The following is a 14,401-nucleotide window of genomic DNA, read 5'->3' as shown; positions in this document are numbered from 1 at the left end:
CATCCACTCACCAAATGTAGCTGTATCCCTCTTTAAGATCTTTGGGTCATCCTCACCACTTGCATTCCCACCTATTTTTGTGTCATCCTTAAACTTGGCATTCGTACATTTACTTTCCAAGTCATTAATACGTTGTAAATCATTGTGGAGCCAGCACTGATTCCTAGAGCATTCCACAAGTTAAAAGTTTGCCATCCTAACTCTCTGCCTTGTACTTGAAGTTGGCCTATCAGTTATCCATGCTAATATAGGACAATCTGTCCAGGGGCACACACTGCAAAAAGATTGGTTAGGCTTGCTGAGATGACATTGATTTCCCAATCAGAAGCTTCCATCAGCATTATCAAACAAGTACATGTCAGGGACAACATGAGTTCAAGCTCATTCCAGTCCACTCTATTAATTTTCCTCTGTCCCAGCCTCAGAGAAGCAGCTTCCATTGGAATGATCTTTTGTCTATTGCCCACATGAGAAATTGTGTGGTTACTCTGAATAAGATTGACAATGGGCACCCGGTCAAGTAGAGAGGGTTTATGTTGAGGAGAAGATCTAACTAGAAACTCATTCTTCTGCCTCTGACAGTCCCTCAATGTGAGGAGGATGCTCACCATGGACAGTGACCCTTGGTAAGAACCTGAGTGTGGAGCCTTTCATGTGGGGTGGCAGCTCTGATGCTGCCATGTGATTCTCATTGACCAGGAAACCCTCTGCTCTCACCACCTGCTGTTGGCAAATTGGCAGAACTTGCAGGTTGATAATTAACCCATTTGGCCAAATCATGAATGCACCTCCACAATTGCTGAGTCCTGCAGTGGGACTAAAATCTTGCACTTTTAGCTTCGAGCCAGTGACAAAACACTGTGCCTCAAGGCCTCCAGGAATGATGTCAAGACTGGTCCAAACCATTGGGCTTCATTGGATTTGGAGTCAGATCCCTAAGCTAAAGGCCGTCTGCCAACACACCAGCCAATCCTTGTTTTCCATGCTGCGGCAATAGGTAGGATTTGAAGATGGGTATTCCTGGATCCATGCATACACACGTTCCAACCTGTCCACAAACACATGTACCTGTTTCCTCTGCTTGTTTCTACAGTGTTGGATTTATTTCTTGCAATTAAGTTAAAGTAGAACTTTGGGTCACAGTGGACAGGATGCAAATGTTAGGAGCCCACCAGCTGTTTCGTGAGTCTCAGCAGCCCTGGGTTTCTGACAAAAAAAAGTACAAGGTTTCCTGTAAGGGGAAAGGTTTTGAAATACTTGCTTTGGTTGTCAGCTGAGCTAAGCTGAGCTCCTGAGGATGTTCCCTGACTACGGATCATATCGATTTTCACCTTAGCTTTGATGTCTCTGATCAGAGAATGAGGTTGGATGGGAGCTGGAAGGGATCTGACACTTCAGAGAACTGTTTGACCTCATGCTCGAACACAGCGTTAGGGCAGGAGTGAGACATGACTGGCTTCTTTATGCACTTTGTACAGAGTTTGTTAAAAGAATCACGTAGCATTGAAACCAGAAGGGAACGGCATGATTGTTCATCTTACATTCCCACACCACGCACTGAAAAACAGAACATTTTCTTCAACAAAATAAAAACTGAAAGATACTGTGGTTCTGAAGCAAAAACAGAAATTGCTGGAAAAGCTCAGTTGGTTTGACAACATCGGAACCGAGGAAGGCTCTCTTGACCCGAAACGTTAACTCTGATTTTTCTCCACAGATGCTGCCAGACGTGCTGAGCTTTACCAGCAACTTCAGTTCGTGCTTTTTCTTCAACAGGTTATTTTCTCTATTTCTGGTTACCACCACAATTTCTTTCTCCATTCCAACCACGTAAGAAATATCAGCAGGAGTAGACTATTCGGCCTCTCACGCCTGCACTTCCATGAAGAAAGATAAGAGCTGATCTGATTTTGTCCTAACTCTACTTCCTGCCTGTGTCCCATAAACCTGACTCCACTGTCAATCAAAGACCTGTCTATCTCAGCCTTGAATATATTCCACGACCCTTTCTCCGCTGCTGTCTGGGGACCTGTTGTGATTGTGTGATATGCCCATTCTGTGATCGCTTTCCCTGTCCTAAAGTACAAAAAGCAATACCTCCTTTCCTCCAATTGCACCCTTGCTGAAAACCGGGGTTGAAAGAAATCACTTAAGAGGAAACTATAAATTCCCCGCCAACCCCCAGAGCAATTTCCTTCCCTCATTCCATTAAAGATGCCGGTATTCATTGGATGGGCTATTCCCGAGCCTTGGTAACTCCAAACCCCTGTCCTCAGGGTCACGTTCAACATTACAGATCATGAAGCACGCCTCAGATGAGCCAATGTTATCATTGACAAGGGCATAAGGACAGGGGAGCCCTTCATCCCATCCAGCATGACCTATCATTCAATTAGATCATGGCGAATCTGTGTACTGAGTCCATCTACCCACCCTCATGCAATAACTCTCTGTACCCTTGTCTAAGGAAACCCAGCAATCTCACTTTTGAAATGGTCAATTGAATATCCTGCCACCCCCAACTACCAGCACCATTGCTACCATCAGGTTCAAAGCCAGTTTTGGGGGAGAAAGTACTAGCTTTCCACTCTCCTTTGTGTGACCAGGTAGTGATGTCTCTGGCCTAGTAATTCAGAGCCCTGGGCCAATGTTCTGTGTACATGGGTTTGAATCCCACCAAGACAGGTGGTGAAATTTGAATACAACAACATTCTGTAAGTAAGATTTAGTCTAATGAAGACCATTGTTGTAAAACCCTACCTGGTTCACTCATGTCCTTTAGGGAGGGAAAATGTTGTCTTTACCTGGTCTGGCTTCCAGGTGACTCCAGAAACTCAACGACATGACTATCCCTCGGCTGCCCTCTGAAATGGCCTCACAAACCATTCTGTAGTGCCAGTGCTACCTAATCCCAATCAAGTTCTAATTTTACTCTTTGTTCTTGACTTCATTCCATCAGCACCACACACCCAATACCTCACATCACCTCTCTGCCTTATCAATCTGAAACACCTTGATCAGGTCACTCTTTAATTTTCCTTCCTCCAAGATATACAGGCCTAAACTATGCAATCTGTCCCCGTGGGATCCCAATGTATTTGATAATGATCAGAAGTAGGAACTTTGGGCAATTTTCCTCTCTTATGTAGAAAAGTAGCAGAGTAGGCCATTCAGTCCTTCCAACCTACTCTGCTATTCAATATGATCATGACTGTTCATCCAAGTCAGTATCTAGTTCCTGCTTTCTCCCCATACATTCTGCTCTCTTTAGCTCTAAGAGCTATATCTAACTCCTTCTTGAAAACTTAAAGTGTTTGAGGCCAAAACATTGCTGTGGCGGAGAATTCCATTGGCTTATTACTCTCAGGGTGAAAGCTGTTGCTCCTCATCTCAGGCCTGAATGGCCTACTCTGTATCCCTGGACTGTGCCCTTGGTTTTGAACTCCCCAGTCATTGGGAATAAAGGACTCTTTGTAGCAAAGATTGTATCACATTGACATCCGAGGCTGAGATCTACCATCTTGGTCTAAACAAGGGTTGAACCTGGAAGATTCCTGGACTGTGTGTAGCGTCATTAACAACTGAGATCATGAGTTGTGAATCCATAAATTTAGCTGACTTCCTTTTTTTTCTCTTCTCACCAAGCAATATGAAAACTGGCGGGAAAACCAACCAGATAGTTTCTTCGCTGGAGGAGAGGACTGTGTGGTCACAATCAAACATGAAAATGGGAAGTGGAATGACGTACCATGTAACTATAACCTGCCCTACATCTGTAAGAAGGGAACAGGTAAAGGAAGATAAGTCAATGTCATGTATTGAACCATGGTCTTCCAAGGGAATGAGTGATATGCTGTGGGTTGATGGAGTATCCATCCCTGATGACCACTCACAATACGCTGTAATATGACAAGATCATTTCTTCGTGGTCTTTGGAAAGAGCTTTACTCTATACAGTGGTAACAGCACTGAGGACTCTCTGGTAAAACTTTCACAACAGTGTTAAACTCCTCTACAATTCCCCTGATAATTTGTCCAACCTCAATCTCAGTAAATTGCCAATACTGCACCTCCCTGATGTTCCCACTGATTCCAAGATATTTTCTTACAAGGCCTGTAAGTGAAGGATCAAGATTGGAAAACGCAATGTGAAGGCTGTGGCTCAGTTTGTAGCAGACTTGCCTCTGTATCAAAATGCTGAGGATTTGAATCTCGCTCTAGAGATTTGACCTCGAATTTAGGTAGCAGTGGAGAGTTGCCTCTCTCTGGGTGAATGTAGAAGACCTCAATATCAGACCAGGGTCTTCTTTGTGGTGCCCTGGTCAATAATTCATAGAGTGCAGAAGATTCATAGAGTGCAGAAAAGGTCCTTCAGCCCGTTGAATCTGCACTGACATAACTACCTCTAATGGCGCGCTAATCCCAATTTCCTGCACTTGTCCCATGTCCTTGAATGTTATCATATTTGAAGTGCTCATCCCAATATTTTTTTAAAGGTTGTCCAGTTTCTGGCCTCCACTAACATTCCTGGGCAGTGCATTCCAGAGTCCTGTCACCAGCTGAATGAAAAATTTTTTTCCCCTGAATCTCCTGCCCCTTACTTTAAAACTATCGCCCCCCCCACCCCACTTCCCCCAACCAAGGGGAACAGCTGCTTTCTATTCACTCTGTCCATACCCGTCATAATCTTATCCACTTAATTATCCCTCAATTAACACCAAGGCAGATTGTTAATCATTTATCTTGTGGTATCTTGCATGTACAAATTTTAATACAACAACGACTGTACTTCAAAAAGTAATTTGCTGATTATAAAGTGCTTTAGAATGTTTATAGTGAAGTCATTAGAGTATTAAGGTGAAACTTTCGAGAGGAGGTAGTTGGTAACTAGAGATTTAAAATAATTAGCCAAGGAGCTAGAAAAGATTTTGTTTAACACAGTGAGTTGTGATGGTATGAAGCGCACTGCCTGTATGGTGGTAAATATTGCATGCTGCTGTTTGTGGTCAGCCCTTGTGTGGTTTTCTGCACTAACAGGATACTGATGTCAAGCCAAAAAGACGTCTCACCTACAGCAGAACTGAGTAATGTGGCATATGAGACTCAGTGCCAGTGTGATGCCAGGTACTGAGGCTGTACATCCCAGCGACTAGCAATCCTATCAAACATGTCCCTTTGACCATTTGCAGTGGGCAGCAAGTGATTGTGCTCAATCACCTTGTGGTGGCATACCTCAGAATACCATGCCCAATGTTATATGCCATTCTGTTGCTGAACAGCATTCACTAAATAATCCAGACTGTGCTAAGAATTGCACCGGAAACTGATTTACCATTATCAGTCAGGGACGTGCCTGCAAGGAGCTACATATATTCTTGTACAGGATCCTGCTCTGTGCAGTGGAAAATAATTTGTCCATATATTGCACCTTTACCAGTGAGGAAAAAGTCAGAAGATGGCTGCTTTTCTCATTGTAGTTCTCTGAGCATTCAAGGTCTGATTGCTTTGTCTGAGTTTAATCAGCTAAGATTGACAGTTAATAGGTCCTGCTAAATTTTCATGGTCTAACCAATCAGCCCCTTATTTACATGCTGTATAAATTGGTGTTCCCTGTCTAAGTTTGGTTTTCTTGCATTTCAATCCTGATGAGTGCAAAATGAAAATATTTGACTTTGTGTCTTTTTCTAGCAATGTTTAAGTTCCATACCACCAAAAAATTCAATATTCGATGTGCGATAAGTGTTGAAAGCAGATTCAATTGTAAATTTCCAAAGAGAACTTTGGATACCTATTAAAAGGAAAAACCTGCAACGCAAAAAGGGAAGTGTGACTAAGAGAGACTAACTACATAGCTCTTTCAAACAGCTAGCACACACACAATGGGCCAAATGGCCTCTTTTGGTGCTGTAGGATACTATGATCCCACAATATTAGCGAACAGGAGGAATGGTCATTGTGGTCTTATGGCTGACGTAGCACAGCAAATAAAAATAAATAGTCGGTTTGTGAACTTGAGTTCTAATCACAAAAAGAAAGTCCACAGTTACTGGACAGGGCTGTATTGGAATAACTCTGTTCCTTTTCTGTTAGTGCTCTGTGGTCCACCCCCTGTTTTGGAACACGCTGTGACAATCGGCAGAAAGAAAGCTCGTTACGAGATCCACTCAGTGGTCAGGTACCAGTGTGAGGAGGGTTTCATCCAACGTCACATCCCGACCATCAAGTGTCACAGCAACGGAAAGTGGGACAAGCCGAAAATCCTCTGCCTAAACCGTGAGTTTTACTGCTGACTTTTGCTGGATGTGGAGGTGCTGGTGTCGGACTGGGGTGGACAAAGTCAGAAATCATCAAGTGACAGGTGACATTGACAGGATGCAGAGCTGGGCTGAGAAGTGGCAGATGGAGTGAGGTGATTCATTTTGGAAGGACAAATTTGAAAGCAGAATACAGGGTTAACGGAAAGATTCTTGGCAGTGTGGAGGAGCAGAGGGATCTCGGGGTTCATGTCCACAGTTCCCTGGAAGCTGCCACCCAGGTGGATAGAGTTGTTAAGAAGGCGTATGGTGTGTTAGCTTTCGTTAATAGAGGGATCGAGTTCAAGAGCCGTGAAGTTATGCTCCAGCTGTACAAAAGCCTGGTTCGGCCACATCTGGAGTATGGTGTCCAGTTCTGGTCGCCTCATTACAGGAAAGATGTGGAAGCATTGGGAAAAGGTGCAGAGGAGATTTACTAGGATGTTGCCTGGAATGGAGGACAGGTCTCACAAGGAAAGGTTGAGAGAGCTAGGGCTTTTTTCTTTAGAATGACGAAGGATGAGAGGTGACTTGATAGAGGTGTACAAAATGATCAGAGGTATAGGTAGAGTGGACAACCAGAGACTTTTTCCTAGGGTGGAGGTAGCTATTACGAGGTGGCATAGTTTTAAAGTGAGTGGTGGTAGATATAGGGGAGACGTCAGAGGTAGGTTCTTTACTCAGAGAGTGGTAGGGGCGTGGAATGCATTGCCAGAGAGGGTAGTGGAGTCGGCCTCATTAGGGGCATTTAAGCGGCTATTAGATAGGCATATGGATGATAGTATAAGGTAGGGGTGGAGATTAGATAGACCTTATGATTAGGGTAAAAGTTCGGCACAACATCGTGGGCTGAAGGGCCTGTACTGTGCTGTGCTGTTCTATGCTCTGTGTTCAAATAAACCTGTTGGACTACAACCAGGTGTTGTGTGACTTCTGACTTTTCCCGGGGTAGACTTTGCCACGATGTTGCTCACAGGGCGCCCTGCATTTGCGGGGAGGGGGGTAATTAGGGTCTGGGGGTTCAGAAGACAACATGTGCAAGAGACCACAAGAGGATGCGGTTGAGAGCTAGCTGCTTAGTGTCTTATCAGGAAACAAGAGGCAGACACCTGGTCTACAAGTTCTGCAGGAACCTTTCCTGATCTCCTGCGTTAATGTCGGTGGAAGATCAGTGAGGTCCTGAGAGAAGTGCTGTCAATGGCCATTTTCAGATGTCTTTCTGACAGTCCGTGTGCCCCCAGAGGCTGTGATGGATGATTAGGAGAACCGGCAAGAAATCTCTGGGCCACTTAGAGTCATAGAGCCATTGAACTGTACAGCATGGAAACAGACCCTTTGGTCCAACTCATCCATGCGGACCAGATATCCTAAATTAATCTAGTCCCATTTGCCAGTATTTGGCCCATATCCCTCTAAACCCTTCCAATTCATATACCCATCCAGATGCTGTAATTATATCAGCCTCCACCACTTCTTCTGGCAGCTTACTCCATACACACACCACCCCCTGCATGAAAAAGTTGCCCCTTAGGTCTCTTTTATATCTTTCCCCTCTCAGCTTAAACCTATGCTCTCTATTTTGGACTCCCCTGACCCCAAAGAAAAGATCTCGACTATTCACCCTATCCATGCCTCTCATGATATTATAAACCTCTATAAAGTCACCCTTCAGCCTCCAACGCTCCAGGGAAAATAGCCCCAGCCTATTCATCATCTCCCTGTAGCTCAAACCCTCCAACCCTGGCAACATCCTTGTAAATCTTTTCTGAACCCTTTCAAGTTTCACAACATTTTTCCTGTAGCAGGGAGACCAGAACTGCATGCAGTATTCCAAAAGTGGCCTCTCCAATGTCCTGTACAGCTGCAACATGACCTCCCAACTCCTACAGCCAATGCACTGACCAATAAAGGCAAGCGTACCCAACGCCTTCTTCACTGTCCTGTCATTTGTGGTATCTTTACACATTGTGGGAACATCAATGCAGGAATACATTTCAACCTCCTCACAACCCACAGCTAAAGAAATAAATATATGCATATGTCACAGGGAGAGAGTATATAATCCAAAACAGGCATATGGTTTTTCAGATGTAAGCTTCCATATCTCCTTCATTAACTTTCTTTTGCACATAAGCATGTCTCTCTCTCTCATTGTCTCATCGCCACTGGCTCTCTTTGTGTCGCTCTGTATTCGTCACTTACTGCCTACCTCACTCTCTGTATCGCTCACTCTCTATATTTTTCACTCTTTGTATCTTGCGCCCTCTATATCTCTTGATCTCTGTATCTTGCACTGTCTGCATCCCGCACCCTCTGGATCTCTTACTCTCTGTATCTTTTGCTCTCTGTGTCTCATAATCTCTGTATCTCGCAATCTCTGTATCTTGCGCTCTCTTCCTATCTTGCTCTCTGTATCTTGTAATCTCAGTATCCCGCACTCTTTGAATCTTGTGCTGTCTGTATCTCTGGCTTTCTATATCTATTGCTCTCTGTAACACTCTCTCTTTGTATCTCTTCCTGTCAGTACTTCTCTTGGAGGTGAAACTTGCAGAGAGTGATGTTGTCATTCATTTGCTGCCCTTGTCCTTCTAGATTGTAGAAATCTAATAGATTTGGAAGGTGCTAATGAGGGAGACTTGCCAAGTTGCTGCAGTGCATCTTGTAAATAGTACACACTGCTGCTAGTTTGCATTGATTGCGGACAGAGTGCATGTTGAAAATAGTGGATAGAATACCAATCAAGCAGGCTTCTTTGTCCTCAATGGTATTGAGCTTCCTGAGTGTTGTTCGAGCTGCATTAATCCAGGCAAGTGGGCAGTATTCCACCATCCTCCTGACTTGTGACTTGTAGATGCTGGACAGGCTTTTGGGACACAGGATGCAAGTTACTCGCTGCAGGATTCCCAGCTTCTGACCTCGATGTGATCCAAGGAGAGTTGGAGATGAAGTTTGACCCTTCTTACTGACGGCCACAGAATTAAGCAATTTATTTCCCCACCCAGTGCTCGCTCAATAACCTACAAAGTCAATAAGACTCAGGCCTAATACCCTGCATTGTCAATGCGTTTTTGATGCTATCCAATTCTGTGCTATGTCCCACAGTGAAAATTAACCCCATCCACTATCTTGGATGCATTAATAAACAGGCCTGAAGTCAGAGTTTCATAGAGCTGTACAGCATGGAAACAGACCCTTTGGCCCAACTTTTCCATGCCAACCAGATATCCTAAATTAATCTAGTCCCATTTGCCAACATTTGGCCATGTCCATCTAAACCCTTCCTATTCATATATCCATATTGTACCAGCCTATACGAATTCCTCTGGCAGCTCATTCCACACGTGAACCACCCTCTGGGTGAAAAAGTTTCCCTTAGATCCTTTCTAAATCTTTAATCTCTCACCTTAAACCTATGCTGTCTAGTTTTGGACTCCCCCACTCCAGGGAAAATACCCTGGCTGTTCAGCATATCCATGCCCCTCATGATTTTACAAACCTCTATAAGGTCACCCCTCAGCCTCCGACGCTCCAGGGAAAATAGCCCCAGTATATTCAGCCCCTCCCTATAACTCAAACCCTCCAACTCTGGCAACATCCATGTCAATTTTTTCTGAACTCTTTCAAGTTTCACAACATGCTTGCTACAGCAGGGAGACCAGAATTGCACACAATATTCCAAAAGTGGCCCTAACCAATGTCCTGTACAGCCACAACATGACCTCCCAGCTCCTATACTCAATGCACCAACCAAAAAAAGCAAGCATGCTAAATGCTTTCTTCACTCTCTTGTCTACCTGGGACTCCACTTTCAAGGAACTATGAACCTGCACTCCAAAGTCCCTTTGTTCAGCAACACTTCCCAGGACCTTACCATTAAATGTTTAAGTCCTGCCCTGATTTGTCTTTCCAAAATGTAGCACCTCACATTTATCTAAATTAAACTCCATCTGCCACTCTTCGGCCCATTGGCCCATCTGATCAAGATCCCTTTGTACTCTGAGGTAACCTTTTTCCCTGTCCACTACACCTCCGATTCTGGTGTCATCTGCAAACTTACTAAACAGACCCCCTGTGAAGTGAAGAGAAACAGGAATTCCAAGTCGAGATAAATATTTAATTGGGGATGCAAACATGTGGAATTGCAAGCCGCTGCCTTATAAAGTTTTAAAGTTGCCTCATTTAGCATCTGTGGAAGAATATCCTGCTGAGAATCTCTGTCTTGACTTGAGCAGAAACAGGAATGTGAAACCCTAATTGCTTCCTGCCAATTCTATAATGAATGGGAAACTGGCAGCAGGACCATTGCCACATTTTGCAGCTGCTTAGCGTTGAGTCACTCAATTCCCACTCATATAGGAAATCACACGGGGAGTCCCGATATCTCCTGCATTGTGTGTGGGTGACCATTATCAGGCTGTTTAGCTAGTGTGGCTCTCTCCTGATCAATATCAATTCCTCAGCCAATATTGCCACAAACTCGTGATGTTCTCTATATATCATTGCTGTTAGTGGCAGCTTGTTGTGTGCAGATTGGCTGCTGTGTTTCTTACTTTAGAATAGTGGTTGCTGTCTGAAAGTACTTCATTAGTTGTAAAGTGCTTTGGGTTGACCCTGTGAATAAATCTGGCCATAGGAAGAGCTTAAGGGAGGTGATGGCCTCATGGTAATATCACTGGACTGTTAATCTGAATACCCAGGTAGTGTTCTGAGGACCCACAACTGATAGTGGAATTTGAAATAAATAAATAAATCTGGAATTAGGAGTCTAATGATGACCATGAAACCATTGTCAACAGAAAAACCCATTTGGCTCACTGATGTCCTTTAGGGAAGAAAACTGCCATCCTTACCTAGCCTGACCTACATTTGACTCCAGATCCACAGCCATGTGATTGACTCTTATCTGCTCTCTGGTCAATTAGGGATGGGCAATAAATGCTGGCCTTGCCAATGATGCTCTCACCCCGTGAATGAATAAAATATGCCATAGTGTTCATATTCAGACATCATCATGTGGCTGAGGATCAGCTTGCTTGGGGGTTTCTGCTTCCAACCTACAATGCCATGTCCTGGCAGTCTCTCTTTATAAGTGCTCAAGGTACTTCACCTGTATTTCCTAACAATGTATATTCCACTTCAGTACCTACCCTGTCAAGCTCTACATTTCAATTAGATCACGTCTCAGGCTTGTAAACTCCAGATAATGTAGATTCCCTAGAGTGCATAACGAGGCCATTTGGTCAATCAAATCTGCACCACCCTCCAAAGAGCTAACCCCTACCCTATACCCATAACCCACATTTCCCATGGCTAAGCCACCTAGCCTGCACAATCCTGTACACTACGGACAATTTAGCATGGCCAATCCACCTAACCTGCACATCTTTGAATTCTCGGTCATTCAATCCCTGCTCATTGGGTAACCCACATCCCAAGAATTAAGTCGAGTGAATTTCCATTGCAAGCCAAAGGCGTGGGATTTGATGCCATTCCTCTCACATTGCTCTCATCCTACTGTTTCCCTGCGCCATCTGACAGCGTGGGTGTGAGGCCTAGTGTTGGGCATCTGCCAATTCCTTGCCTTGAGTAACCGTACACGGATTGATAAATGTCCTGATTTATCCCTGTGGTTAAAATGTTAAGAAGAATTCAATAGGGTAGACATGGAGACATGGTTCCTCTGGTGCAGGTGAGTCAGGAGCAAAGGGGGATAATCTCAAATTCAGAGCGAATGCTGTTCAGGAGGGATCAACTTCTCACTGGTGACATAACTTAGACAGTGGAATTCTCTGCTCCTAAAGGCTGTGGACAACCAAGTGACCATTGTAGCTTTCAAGACTGAGATTGGCAGATTTTCACTCAGTAAAGGTGTCAAGGAATATAGAGTAGAAGTATAGACCAGTTCTGAGTGAATAGTATGGTAGGATGGGCTTGAGAGGTTGAATGGTTTTCTCTGGATCCCTGTTTCCTTGCTTATAGCTCCTTATCATGACTTTACATTGCACAGTGTGTCTTGCAGTCTGCATCCTAAAATCAAACCACTTGGATCCCTCACAGAGTAAAGGACATGAGATCACTTAAGAGTATTAGAACGAAGCACCCTATATGATTGTGAATTGCGTGATATATTTCAATGAAACATGCACTCATTAGGGGGCTGTTGTGTCTTTGGTTTCTAAGTTGTACTACTCAGGAGAATGAGCCTTCAACAGTCTCAATGTTCAAGCTGAGACAATAGGGTCAGGTTTCATAGGAGCTACTACCTGTCTTTGTATCCTTGGCATTATCATTGCCCATTCCAAACTCAGGCACCATATGGTTTTGCAGAAAGTTACTTGAAGAAAGGCTGAATTTTTAATCTGTGCGACTAAGGTTTGGTTGAAACTTCCAACTGGTTGAATGTTTTGTCTTGACATTGAGTCTGAAGATGTGGCATCACTGGCAAGGCCAGAATTTAATGCCCATCCCTAATTGCCCAGATACAACTGAAAACCTCACTCAGAAATAGTCCGTTTGAGACTGAGATGAAGTAAAATTTCTTCATTCAGAGGGTGTTGAATCTCTGGCATTCTCTACCCAATGAGGGAGCAAGCTCAATCATTGAATACATTCAAGACACACCAATAGATTTCTAGATGTTAAAGATATCAAGGGAATGCAAGGATGGTAAATGTTTGGAGCTCCCTTCCACAAGTGGCAGTGGATGATAGATCAGTTGTTAATTTTAAATCTAAGACAAATACATTTTTGTGAAGTAAAGGTATTAAGGAATATTGGGCGAAAGGCAGATGATCTCATTGAATGGGCTCGAAGGGCTGAATGGCCTACCCTTGTTCCTCTTTTACTCTAAAAGGGGATAGCGCGAGGAAATGATATTGAGGTAGAATGATCTAACAGAATGGCAGAGTAGACTCAAGGGGCTAAGTAGCCTACTCCTGCTCCTATATGCCTAATCCTAATGCTCAGTCACTTCAGACAACAGTTAATGGTCAACCACATTGCATGTGAAACTGAAGGCACATATAGATGCAGGCAGACTAAGATTAGCAGGCTTCCTCACCCTGTAAGAACATTGTGAACCAATTAGTTTTTTTACAGCAATGTGAAAGCCTCCACAATCAATTTTACTAATACCAGCTTTATTCTCATGTACAACAGTTCAACATCAATACATGATTCATGAATATCTTCGTGAGAGGATTGAATGGATACTTAGTTGCAATGATGGGTGAACCCAGCAGGAAGTTGGGAAGCAGAATTAGGATGAGAAAGGTAAAGAGATGGTGGAAAGGTGGCCTATTTATACACACATTTTATTAGGTTACAGAATCAATAATAAAAGTTTTTATTGAGCCAGAAGAAGCCGCAACATTTTTTAGTGAATTAATCCAACTCCTTGAAATGGAAAGGCAACCAGGAATGTGAGGAAAAGCACAGACAAATGGGATTAGAGGAGAGCTCAGATGGGGAATTGAAACCCAGAAGGTGAGAAAACAAAAGCAGATAATGATTAGGAGAGATGTGAAAATTCATGGAAAATAACTCCGCTCTTTGGTCCATTTCTAACTTCATTTTTCTGTATCACTCCTTTCCCTTCGCTCTCCAGCTGCCTCTGGTAACCGCAGATCACGAAGGCATCAGCATAAATCCAGCAGAAAAGACAAGCGAAAGCACAAAAGGAACCTGGACTTTCATCAACTAGATATGAAGCCCTTCTACTGAGCAGACCAGGCACTGAGCGAGAGTTACGAGGTGGGGGGGACAGGGTTGCGAGTTCACAATACTGAAATCTTACAAAACGTTTCATTTCAAACACCACCCCTTCAGGGGAAGGAAGGGGTTGTTTTTTTTTTAGTTTCCGAGAATTCTGTCACGTATTTTTCTAAAAAAATTATTGTGGGGCTTAAAGAAAAATGTTGTTGATTGACAGTCACTGGTTGGTGAAATGAGAACAGTGACTAGGATCACTGAAGAAACAACAAATATTTAATCTCAATTGTAAACAAAAGACTATCCCATAATCCTTTACTATTGGAAAAGGCACAATAGTATTTTCTGTTACGTGATTACTAGATTACAAATGAGGCTGGTTTAACAAAACAGAACTA

General features: G+C 43.5%; 1 protein-coding gene across 1 annotated transcript in view; it reads left to right on the top strand.

The window, feature by feature from the left end:
* Positions 1-14,015, top strand: part of LOC109921562 (neurocan core protein-like) — a 167,192-nt gene extending 153,177 nt beyond the window's left edge. Inside the window, exons 12-14 of the mRNA XM_048613943.1 lie at positions 3,646-3,790; positions 6,091-6,273; positions 13,900-14,015. Coding sequence (XP_048469900.1) covers positions 3,646-3,790; positions 6,091-6,273; positions 13,900-14,015 — 444 coding nt within the window. The remainder of the gene's footprint in view (positions 1-3,645; positions 3,791-6,090; positions 6,274-13,899) is intronic.
* The last annotated feature ends 386 nt before the right edge of the window (positions 14,016-14,401 follow it).

The sequence above is a fragment of the Rhincodon typus genome, chromosome 29 (genome assembly GCF_021869965.1).
Source record: "Rhincodon typus isolate 14 chromosome 29, sRhiTyp1.1, whole genome shotgun sequence".
Classification (NCBI taxonomy): domain Eukaryota; kingdom Metazoa; phylum Chordata; class Chondrichthyes; order Orectolobiformes; family Rhincodontidae; genus Rhincodon; species Rhincodon typus.
The sequence above is the reverse complement of the archived record's forward strand: the minus strand, read 5'-3'. Positions and strand labels throughout refer to the sequence as shown.